The following is a 12332-nucleotide window of genomic DNA, read 5'->3' on the forward strand; positions in this document are numbered from 1 at the left end:
GAGCCGGGTGGTGCCTCCAGGGCCATCCAGAGGTCAAATTTTGGGCTGATTATAGCTGAATGCAGCCACTGTTTGACCAACAATTTTCTACCCAGTTACTTTTCACCAGATGGCTGGTGCCAACATGGCCGTCCAGAGCTCAAATTTCAAGCAGCATATGGCCAACATAACTGTTTGAACTCAAAGTTAGCACTTTTGTTGTCTTCCATTGTATTAAGAGGCTGCACTCTCTAACACAGCCTTTTTCAACCAGGGTGCTCAGGCACTCTTGGGTGCCTTTTAGGTTTCTTCAGAGGTGCCTTGGAAAAATTCCCACAAATTGTATACAAGCCAGCAGGTGGATCAAGCCTACCTTATGGTTACACAAATCCACAGGTTTTCATTGTGCACCATTACAACTTTCTAGCAGCCGGCAACATAACAATCAATGATGTCATCAGTTGATAAGAAGTACATGGGGAGCCTGCACAGCATCGTTTCTTGCCCCTCTCTGTCATCACTAGGGTCACATAAGCTAAGTGAGGGAGAATAAACAATGGAATATTAGTCAGTACCAATGTGCAAAGGTGTATTTGCTTTGGAAGAAAAAAACACCTGTAACGTTGGGTATCCTACATGTGCAGATGTTGCTGCATTCTGTAAAACTATTAGTTTAGATTTTTAATTTTTTTTAATGGGTGCCTCAATCCAATGGGTGCAGAATTTTGAAGGGTGCATTGAGACTGTGCAGAATTTTAGAGGGTGCCTTGATGGAAAAAAAAGGTTGAGAAACACTGCTCTAACATATCACTCCGATATGTTGAACTTTGAACATGTTCAAGTAAACCATGGTATGAAGAAATACTTTTGTAAATGAAAATAACAACAACTAAAGTAAAACCTTAAACATTGTAGTTATATTGAAAAGGCACAATTCACTTTGCCAAGCCTATTCTAGAAATGAATAAGGGACCTTGACACAAGATAATTACTGTTAGCCCTTATAGGTATTCCCTCTGTTACTTTTGTTATTTTCATGAGCACAGTAATACACTTGATCTAAAGAATTTACAGTAAACTTGTGTTGCCTGGTGCTTTGTAATAAACTGTTTTAAGGCCCCTTCACAAGTTAACTCATTTTATTTACCAAGCTGCTCTTGGAAAAATTCACAGCTCCTTGTGAAAGTACATTTCCAAAGCTAAATTTGTATTGAGGATTGGCTGTACACAACAATTTCCTTGTTGTTTGACCACCTGAATGTTGGCATGTAAGTGGTTGGACGTCAGTATTTGAAGGCATACTTTTGAAAGTATCTTTCACATCAATCCTAACCTTTGACTAATATACTTTAGAGAGTACACTTGGCTCAATTCATAAAGCTTTGCACAAGGATAAGGATCTTTATTTCCAGCCATGTGACTGTCATTTTTAAATCTTGAAGGACAGTTTAAAACAACTGTCACTTGTTTTAAACCAAAGCTGGTGGCACAAGTAAAGGTTTCTCTTGTTTAGCCCATGGTCTCCCCAGATATGCTAAACAGCGTAGATGGACAAATCTCCCTTGGCTGCCTATGGTATTCAAAGCACCTGTGGCTGTCCGAATATCTGAACAATGACTGCAGCTGAATGACTGCAGTAGCTGTTTGGACAATTTTTTTTCGAATAGCTCTTTCAATTTCTCATTTGAAATTTGTTGGTCCGGGTGGTGTTGGCAAGGCACCCACAGTTTGAAATTCAACTGGTTCAGAGAAATTGGAGAAAACCCAAGCCATGTATGGCCAGCTCAAGATTCCTTATTCTGGTGATAAGATTATTTTTTCAGTAGGAAAAGCCGTAATTTGTAAAGTGGTGAGATTGGAGGAGGATGGTGGATGGCAAAAATGCCTGTTGGGTTTAGCCTATATTTAAAGGACACATGTCACAATGGAACCATGGAGGCAGCACAATGGCCAAGCCGCATCTCTGCCTAACAGTACTGTAACTTTGTCCCTTTGTCTTCAATATTTTAAGGCACTGACGTGGAACAAGTATTCAGATAAGGTCCCTGAATCTTTATACTCTTTTTGGTCATTGATTTAAAAGGTGTAGAGGCCAGTGGCTCAGCTTCCATGTTTTTCTTATGCAAGGTTTTCTTTAGTATCTTCCAAAAGGATTTCTCTTATACGCTGTTTCTAAGAAGAAACTGTCAAAGCCCTTTTTGTTTTTATCGATGGCTATTTTTCTACCTTTTCAAATGTTTATCATGTGCGAAAGCAGGAAAATGTTGAAAGTAAGAGTTGCACATGATTTAGGAGACAACTTGCAATTTTAAAAATTAAAGTGTAAAACCGTCAAAGTGTTGTAATTTTAGCTGTTTAGAATGTTTGATGCAACAATTTAACTGAACAGCACTTAAAGCATATCTAAACCCAAGAATAAGGATGTAATATTTGCAGCTTACCAATAAGTCAATCATATAGGATCGGCAACAAGGTGAGGATGAACTGTAGAGACTTTATTTGAATGCAGAGTACAAAACGTTCCAGAAGACAATAAACACTAACGAGTTTCAGTCAAACAAGACCTTACTCATAGTTACTATGAGTAAGGTCTTTGAATTAAACTCGTTAGTGTTGTTTGTCTTCTGGAACGTTTTTTACTCTGCATTCAAATAAAGTCTCTACAGTTCATCCTCACCTTGTTGCCGATCCTATATGATTGACTTATTGGTTCAGCGGGTGGAAACCGCAGGAGTCGCACGGTGAGATCTATACTCCTTCTGGAATATGTTATGCAGCACTTATCTTTTGCATGTGTGACTTAATTGCAGCTTACCAGTCCTTAGATGTGGTGCATTGTTTTTATTATTTGCCAATAACACACTTCCTTACCTAGGGTAACCATGCTCACTTACCATACTTATCTGAGGAGCAGCCTAGTTACCATAGGACAGAACTACAGCTTGCCCTGCCCTCTTCTTTATAGCTTGGGGGTGTTCTGTAGTCCACAGAGAGAATTGGGAATAATTCTAACAGATAACTTCCTGTGCTCTCTCTCTGTCCTTCAGTTATCAGCTCAATTGATTTCTGTCAGGATCAGTAGATATTTTATGCACTTAACAGATATAACAAAAATTTTGAGTGGTATATTTAACAGACTAAAAGGGATCAAATAAGAGAACTTCATTGTTAGAGTTTACATAAAATTTAACTTTGCTTAATGTAGTGTAATTTAGTCCAAGAATAGGTCTGGTTGTTATATGTTAGTAAATATCCTGAGGTTATAGAATGCTGCTTTTGTCATATGGTATGTGCCACTTTAAACTGACTTGTTTTTGTTGTCTTTTTTTCCTCCCAATTTCAGGCTCTTCAAGTTGCACGGCAGCTATTAATACACCAGCAGCAAGTCAGTGGAATAAAGACCCACAAGAGGAATGACAAGCAACCACCCCTACAGGTAGGAAACCACTTGGTTTTGTAGCTGATTTGGAAAATGAAAGACGTTCAGATGTGTACAAGTGATGCCGGTGCCAAGACTAGCTTCTGGTCACGGTTATGTCCAACAGAAATGATAGAGTAAGCTTTGTTCACTGTGATCTTCATTAATTGGCTAGATGTAAAGTCTTATACTTCATAACAAAAACCGCTTGGCTGATGCTATGTACTACCTGTCAAGTAATTGTGCATAAGCTCCTAACACAAGCTCTTAAAGTATTCACTGCTTGCCGCCTAAGTGCACATAGAATAGTGTGGACATTCCACACCACAGTACTTAAAGCTGAACTGCTGGTAAACCACTAAATACATAGATGGGATACATATATGTAGGCTGGTTTACCTGCCAAAGCATTTGTATCTCTGTCATTGTAGTTTTGAGATATACACAGCTCTGCCACACAGCACAGAACTATGTCCAGTAGCCCTGCAGTCCAGTTACCCTTAGGCAAGCCATAGATGATATAATATGTTTTCCTTCCACCATGGGTTGCAGGAAAGAAAATCACTCAACACTGACTGTGTTGGGGGAATCCCTCCTTGCAGTGCTATTGTGTTCTGCTGGTGGGGAGCCTTCTCTTCAGGCAAAACACAATAATGACTGACAGCAGCTATAGCCACCGGCAGTAATCACATGCAAAAAATCTGAGAGGCTGGTTGTACTGAAGTCGATCGATGGACAACCAGCTTGCCCATTGTTTGACCAAATCTCAGCCGGTCCCTGCGGAACCAGCTGAGATTTGATCCATTTATGGAAAGCATTACAGAAGTTGCCCCTCCCCCAGCCTGTGACTGAACACTGAAAGAAGACTTACAAGATCATCTCTCTATCACCCTACTCTCTGCTTCTATCAGCATGCTCCTTGCACTGCAGCACAACTGATTTCATCCTTGTGCAGCTTCTCCCTCTCCCAGTCTGAGCTGTGCAGTGCAGATACTACATTAAACTGATAACAGGTTAAGTTCAGATACTTACACTGCATGAATTAAAAATATATTTAGGGTGTATTGCTGAATAAAGATCAGCATTCTGTAATGTTTTTTTTTGTGTCTGCCTGGAGTTCATCTGGTATAGTAAGCTGTATAAGGCAAGGATGAGGACTGCTGCACATATATTTTATGGATGTTAACTCAAGTTGCTTTGTTGTAGAATATCTCAAAATGCATTTGGCTCACTGGCTCAAACTTTGGAACGTAGACTGGTGAGCCTATTCATTAATGTTCTTTAAGCAGGAACAGCAACTGAAGGCCACTGGTCCAAACCAATGTGCTGCTCATACTGTACTATGTGAAAGAAAGGGGTAACTCCCATGAATGCAGTTAGGCCACAGGATCTTGTATATTGTTATAATTTTGGAGTTCAAAAATATCTTGACTTTGAGAGGGTAAATTTTGGAGTCATCTGTCTGGTTTGGAGGTGTCATCAATCCAGGGTAGTCTCTGTTCGTACCATGGTAAAAATGGAGAAGAAATAACATTTCTGGATGCGTGGGGGCAAATGTGTAAATTATCCTACGGTGGGGAAGATGATGTTGTCCACAGAACATGGCAGATGGGGGGTAATAGATGGTATGCCTTGCGGGAGTGGATGGGACTATCAGTCGGGGGAGTGATGTACTCAAGTTCTTACTGGATACACAGAGTGGTAGGACTATTCATTTGATCCGTGAATGGGCTGTGGGTGTCATCAGCACATGAGATGACCATGTGGGTCATCACTCTGTATGTGATGTGGGGTATCCTCCCTAAATCCCTCTTTCAAATCAAGTCCTAAAGATATGTAACCAGGGAAACTTTCTCACTTATTGTACCTGAGCTATCAGTAGAACAGGAAAGCTGCCACCTGGTGTGTGTTGGGAGATTAACAAAAGTCAACTTCACTGTATTCAGGATTAAGGCCAGAGTTCTGTCCTTCAGGACAGTCCATAGATGAGGCTGTGATGCTGGTCTCATGCACATTCCATTTAAGTTAGTGTAAAGCTGTGTATAGGGTGAGGTTTGAGGCTGTGTAGGGCTCTAGGCTCAGCTGTGCCCTGTATGTGACCATGGAGGGTATACAAAGGGATAATATTGTGGGCATGAGTGGTGTGCAGGTGTTATTGTGACTAGTCCTGGTGGTGGTAGGGGGACAACGATTGTCAAAGGAGACAGAGGGTGGTATGAAGTAGGTTCACCAAAGATGATGGTTTCTTCAAAATATTTATGATAAATGAAATGTTAACAATAACCATTGCAACGCATTAGTTGAAATCCACCTGGTGCACTATTTTCAAAATTGCAATAGATAATCCTGATTAGGTTAAGCACTCACAGGACTTGCAGAAGGAGAATAGAAGTAATTAACAGACATTTAATGTGTCCAATGTTTCATTGGGGCTCAGACCATCCTTATCAAGGCCTTGGTAAAGAGGGACCACGCTCTGTGGAAATGGTTGGCACATTAAACGTGTTATTTACATCTATTTCCTGATTAAAGTCCTGTGAATGCCTTAACCTACTGAGATTCATGTATGATAGATAGATAGATAGATAGATAGATAGATAGATAGATAGATAGATAGATAGATAGATAGTAAATAATGTGTTGGGCTTCTTTCAGTGTCTCTGGTGCCACCACCTCTTTAACCTAGAATAAACGGCAAATGTTTTAGGACCACGCAACAATCTGCTCCTCCAAACTGATAAATGAAATGGTTGACCTGTCTGTTGTAAGAGGAGTTTATTTGCAGAAGAAACAATTTATCACACAGAGAGGGAAGCCGCGAGTGTTTGGAGACAGATTACATATACATCAAATCCCGCTGGCTCAGCCGGAGCCGAGTGCTGCCAAATACACTCTGCGTCTACCAGATAAACCCATTCGATGTCACCTACACACAGCCCAATATTGTGCAGGAGGAACGAGCGACCCTTTTGTAGTTTAGAAAGTGAAAGATGGATGTATCGTCAGGTCTGACATTTAACTACATGTTGGTGTGCTTGTCCAGATCCCAGGCCCATGGCCAAAGATGTCTAATAGAAATCAGTTACAGAATAGTTTCCTCCTATTATAACTCCTGTAATATATTTTAATTCCCTGGATTAAGGAACAATAGCTAACTAAAATGCTGAATATTATTTTTAAAACAACTGTTCATTGTACATTGGTACCTACGTCTTGCTCAAATTAGGAGTGTTTGTCCACCTTCCTCGATGCCTCATGTGGGAGCAGAACAAGCAAAGTCAATGCTGAATTATGGGAGCAAATGTTTCTTGATTTACCGTAGCTGTGACACACTGAGGAGGACACAACAAAGAAAGCAAATTCAAGTTTTGAAATTAAAGATAATTAAAGGCATAGGTACACCATAAACCGTATTTTTAATTTCACAAAGAAAGTTATGATATTTTCAAATTATAACATGAATAAGTCATTACAGAGGCAGGAAAAAGAACTGGTCACTTGACTCAATGAGACTGGATTGATACTTATGCATGTAACATGTATTGAAAATGCATTTTGGGGAAATGTTCCATTATTTAATATTGGGCACCTATTTCATGTCAAGGCAGTGCACCACAATACATAGGTGTTTTGGCACTCACCAAAAATGGATCAGGTATGTTTTTTTTTAACCTGTTAGAGGCCCACATTAAATGAATAGGCAAACATAGGTTAAAACCTGTGTTCATAGGTGCGAAAGGCCTCTGATGGTACCCGCCACTCAAAAGTGAAAATGAATCCTTTAGCTGTATAATGGGAGCCAATCTTCTCAGCTTTCATTTTCATCTAGACCCTACTGTAGTGCACTACTCCAGCCCACTTCCATTTGTCTGTAATCTGATTAATCTTGGAGCACAACTGAACACTTGCTGAAGTGCAGACTTCTTCCTACCTTTGACATACAATCAGATTCGAGACCTGCCTTGGAAGTTTAAGCATCATTGGTGATGCAGGAAGCATGTAGACAGGAAGTTACACGCCATGCTTAAGTCATTGTAATCCTTCTGCTCCTCCTGCTGAGCCATTTAGATGGTCTGTGAAATTGGTCTGCAGTGGATGACAGAGAATTTGTTAAATTGGGTGAAGCTACTAAATGTAGCACAGCTTCATTGTTTACTGGATGACACTATTATGCCACTGATTACTTTCACCTGTTACCAGGATTTGTTCTTCTAAATTTTCTCCCTCTGTGCATGCATCTAGTGCACCATTAACAAACATTATATTTTAACCCCCTCCCATACCAGCATTTTTTTTAATGTGCAAAAAAAGAGAGATTACCTTGGGGTGTCTACTTTCCAAACAGGGGTCAATTTCAGAGGGGGGGGGATACATACTGTCCCAGCATTTCTTTTTTCATATGTTTTATGACAGAAAGTAGAATCAGGTTTTTTTTTTCAAAATGTTTGGGCTTTTTTCTTTTTATAGAAAAAAAAAAGCCATCACTAAACAGTATCAAAAGAAGGTTCTGTCTTCCAAAAAGTATATACAGATCATTTGGGAACAGTGTTGTGTGACCAAGTATTGTAATTGTCAGTCAGGCTATCACATCACTAAAATCTGAAGAATTACATGGAAATACAGGGGTATTACGGGTTAGTATTCAAGCAGTCGAAGTGAACCTGTGTATAAACTATGCAAAAAAGGGTTTACATACCCTGAACAAGCAGTAAACACACTTTAAAATAAGCCCTTATTCACCTGTGTATCCATAGGGGTTGTGGAGGAATACGTTTTCAAAGTTAATCACAGACAATCAAATTTCAGCTCCTACCTATGAAAGCTGAATCTTGGCACCCTGCTAACCCTCTAATGTAAATACACAGCAGGTTATTCTAAGCCACAAAGGGTAGCCTATTCATTTCAATAGGCTGCACTAGACATGGCAAATGTGGCAAAGAAGCTCAAGTATTTTTTTGAGATTTATACTTTGTGCACTTTTAGCCATGCACTTTGCTGTGATTGCCATGGGTCTTGATTGCTGCGTTTGGGTTGCCTTTAACAATGAAGGGCACCACAAGTGCAACAGGCGGGTTTTTACGCAATTTGTGAACATGCACAAAATCTATTTTTTTTGCAAGCATTCACATGCTAATGTAGTCTCAGCTGTTAGAAACTGTCTGATACCAAATTCAGAGTCGTTGTTAAGATCTTTGAGAAGGAATTACTTCACAGTACATGCAGCTAAAAAGGTGAGTGCTGGCTTGTTGTAAAGCTCTTTTACTGCTTGTTATTAACCCGGCCACTTTTGCTTTTACTTGCTTTAAATATTTTAACTACATCTATATATAAATCATTAACTTTCCTCTCTCAACTTACTCCAATTAAGTGTCCGTAAATGATCAAATGAATACCTCATGGCTCTGGCCACTACAGTGTGACCACAAGGTGAACAGTGATCCCATGCATCATTATTATGTGGTTCTGAAAATGCACATGGATGCTGGGTTAACCACTTTTTCCTTGTTTCACTTTTATTTAGGTACATAAATAAGTGCAGACATTTTCATTAACTGTACATATGAACGTACCTCTGTGGTAACCAGTCAGAAAGACCCTTGCACTATGTTGTTGCTGTTGGAACTACAGGAGAGTTTACAATCAAAAAAGCCGCTGGTGGCTGTAAATGAGATTGTAGCATGTATGGTAAGCTTAAAGTATAACTAAAGGCATTTTTTTACTTTTAGATAGAGTGAAGAGGGATTAGAAAACCTCTAGGGTATTTATTACTGTCTGTGTCCCCATTAGGGAGATTCACCCTCTCTAGTGAGGGTGAAAGTGAAAACAAAACTGAGTTTTCAACAGATCAAGAATACAGGGGAAATCTTCCAGTGGAAATGCTAGTGTTGGTGACCCTGGTGACAAACCAGGGATTCCCTTAAATTACAGGGATTTCCTTCCACTTCCAGTTTTGGCTATGGGACAGGAGCTGAAGGGAAGTCTCCCCAATGAGACACAAATGGCAAAAAAAAACTGACAGGGATTATAACCCTCCCTTGCTCTATCCCAAATGGAAAAATGTTTTGCCTTTAGTTCTACTTTAAGTATTTAAATTAAAGTCAATGGGACCTAGCTATGAATCATAGAAGCTAAGATGGAAATAGGTGTGCACCTGCCAGCAGATTAACTGTCATTCTTGACCCTCTTCTGGTTAGTGTAGTTGCCTGGTGGTTATGCTTATACTTATGGTTTAGTGTGGTTCTATATTTTTTTAAATTATTGACCCAAAATAAATAGAGATTCAGATTTTTTGGGGATTTTTATTTCCTGCATGCTTGTTTCAGATCATTGACTCACAGACAGACACTAGCATTTTCAGAAATAGACCAGCAGTAGCAGCCTTCATTTTACTTCTATGACAGATGTATTTTAATGAAACAGTTAATGAACATACACTATATGGCTAAAAGTTTGTGAACACCTGATCATCATCTGTATGACCGTGTATCATATCATATTGCGAACCAATGGCTCTTAATATAGAGCTTGCTCCTCCTTTGTGGCTATAATGGCCTTAACTCTTCTGGAAAAACTTTCCACAAAATTTTGGAGGGTGTCTGTGGAATTTGTGCCTTATTGTCTATTGTTGGACAACAAGACTTGGCTTGCAGTTTCCTCCAATTCACTTCAAAGATGTTCAGTAGAGTTGAGGTCTGGGTTCTGTGCAGGACACTCAAATTCTTCCTTACCAAATTCAACAAACTATGACTTTATGTATCTGGCTTTGTGTACAGGGACACAGTCATGCTGGAACAAAAACGGGCGTTAGCCAAAATGTTCCTGCATGGTTGGAGATGCATATTTGGAAAAGCGCAAACTCAATAATTTGGAGGATTTGCAACCTACTTTTGGTCATGTAGGTTGGTGTGATGGTCAGGTATTCATAAACGTTTGGCTATATAATTTTACATGGTAATATTAACTTTTTCTGTATATCAGCAGCTTGTGCGTAAGGTTTAGTGGCCTTTAAATGACCAGAAACCTGCTCAATCTGTGTGTGTGTCTCTCTCTCTCTCTCTCTCTCTCTATCTATCTCTATCTCTCTCTATCTCTTTTATTTGTGTAGGATACCACTGGCAATAGAGAGGGGCTGGCTACAAAGGAGAGAGATGAGACAGATAAAAAGGTAAATACAAAACTAATGTAACTGTATGTGTTGCCTGGTCAAGAATGGGAGTCATATAAAAGGCTAGACTTGTGAAAATATAGCTCTGAAGTAAACCTGTGCTTTGCTCACAAAGTTAAATGCTACTGCTTATTCTTGCCTACCCTTGCCACTCTGCAGGAGTCAAATGAAAAATCCCTATATAAAATTTAAGTCCCTGGCGTCCAACTTGCGGCCCACGTGCAGTCCTTTGCGGACTCCAGTAATGAGAGCATTGGTTTGCAAAGAGTCTGTAATAACAGTGATCTCTAATAGATTCACATAATGTCCCCAGTGTCTGACTGTCGTCAACAGCAGGTTTCCAGTCTACAACACAAACCGATCAATTTGATCAGAGCTTATAGAAAGCTGTGTTCGCTCTCCCTCCCAATTGGCTGCTCGTCCTCCCTATCTGTTCCTCAGGCGCTCAGTGCGGAATTATGGAGAAAGAGAGAGAGAAATAAAGTAAAAGAGTCATATGTCCCCTCTTATCCGGATGTTTGGGCAGTTTCTCTTCACTTTAGGCAGGTAAAGAAAGTAGTGTAAGAGGAGAACAGAAGGTGAGTATCTGGGAACCTGAGAGGTACCACAAATCTTACACTCGTCTTCTATAGGCTCTCTTTAGTCTCCTTAGATTGCAGCGTGAGGATCTTCCTAAGAAATCCAGTCAATTTATAGCCAATCGGGTAGGCCATCATATTTTATAGGTGTTAGTAAATCTCAAGTAAATTGCTCGACCAGATTGTCACTTGCATGGGAATGTTAACAGGTTAAAGAATACCTGTACAGATAAATACTGGGACATTTAAAAATGGATTTTAAAAGCTCTCTTTATCTAACTCATCAAAGTATTGCTTTATGGCAATAATTAACTGTGGTAATAATGGCAACAACGTTAGTTCCAGTCACTCATTGATGTTTAGTGATAGGGACTTAAAATCCATAAGGTCTGCCCACTATTGTTTTACAAGATGAGGTGAACAAGGTCGCTAGAAAGAGTTATTGAGGAGGTCTAAAGATAAGAGAAACTTGACTGTAGGCCATAATATCCAGAAAAGAAAAACATTCCTAAAAAAAACTATTTTTTGTGAAAGTTTTTAATGGATGAGACGTAGGCATGTTGGTGCACAAAGTTAATGGAAACCTGCACTGGAACAATTTGCAGGCTGTTATTCCTGACTTCATGAAAATGTTTGATGTCTGACTCTCTCTGGTTTGATGGACTTGGAAAAAGCATGCAGATAGTGAAGTCAGAATACCTGATCAGCATAGATGTTGCAGGTCACTGATTCAGAAAGTGTGAAAGGCACTGGATGAATATGACATTTAAGCAACAAGTATTTTTCAGGGTATCAGTCATCCCAGCATACACATTTGTGTTCATACAGGTTTCCTTCAATTGATTGAAAACATATCTAACTTGATTTTTACTATTATTAATGTTATTGTTATACAGAATTTAATTAGTATCAACAGTTTGTGCAGGTCTTTACAAAATGCAGAGAGACAGTACAAGGGCGAGCGGAAGATCGTGCCTGTTAGAGCCTATTAATAGGCAAGTGATATATCAGGTAATAACTGCTAGGGTGGAACTCATGTATCAGTGGAGTTTATTAGCAAGAGGCAGGATAGGCCTCTTGAAGAGATTGGCTATCAAGGATTGCCTAAACGTGGACAGAGTAGGAGATGGACAGATTTGGGTAGGGAGTTCCAGATGATGGGAGGGGCTATGGAGAAGTCCAGTAGGCAAGC

At 39.7% G+C, this 12332-nt stretch overlaps 1 protein-coding gene across 10 annotated transcripts in view; it reads left to right on the forward strand.

Moving 5' to 3' along the window:
• FOXP1 (forkhead box P1) overlaps positions 1–12332 on the forward strand; it is a 1001617-nt gene that overhangs the window by 760971 nt on the left and 228314 nt on the right. For 5 of the 10 annotated variants that reach the window (XM_089672250.1, XM_089672252.1, XM_089672255.1 and 2 more), the window contains exons 7-8: positions 3323–3415; positions 10503–10562. In XM_089672250.1, the coding sequence (XP_089528376.1) occupies positions 3323–3415; positions 10503–10562 (153 nt within the window). The remainder of the gene's footprint in view (positions 1–3322; positions 3416–10502; positions 10563–12332) is intronic. The other 5 variants (XM_089672253.1, XM_089672257.1, XM_089672258.1 and 2 more) reach the window with 1 other exon arrangement.

Source organism: Staurois parvus, unplaced genomic scaffold (genome assembly GCF_062004578.1).
Source record: "Staurois parvus isolate SC_StPar_1 unplaced genomic scaffold, SC_StPar_1.0 ptg000124l, whole genome shotgun sequence".
Classification (NCBI taxonomy): Eukaryota; Metazoa; Chordata; class Amphibia; order Anura; family Ranidae; genus Staurois; species Staurois parvus.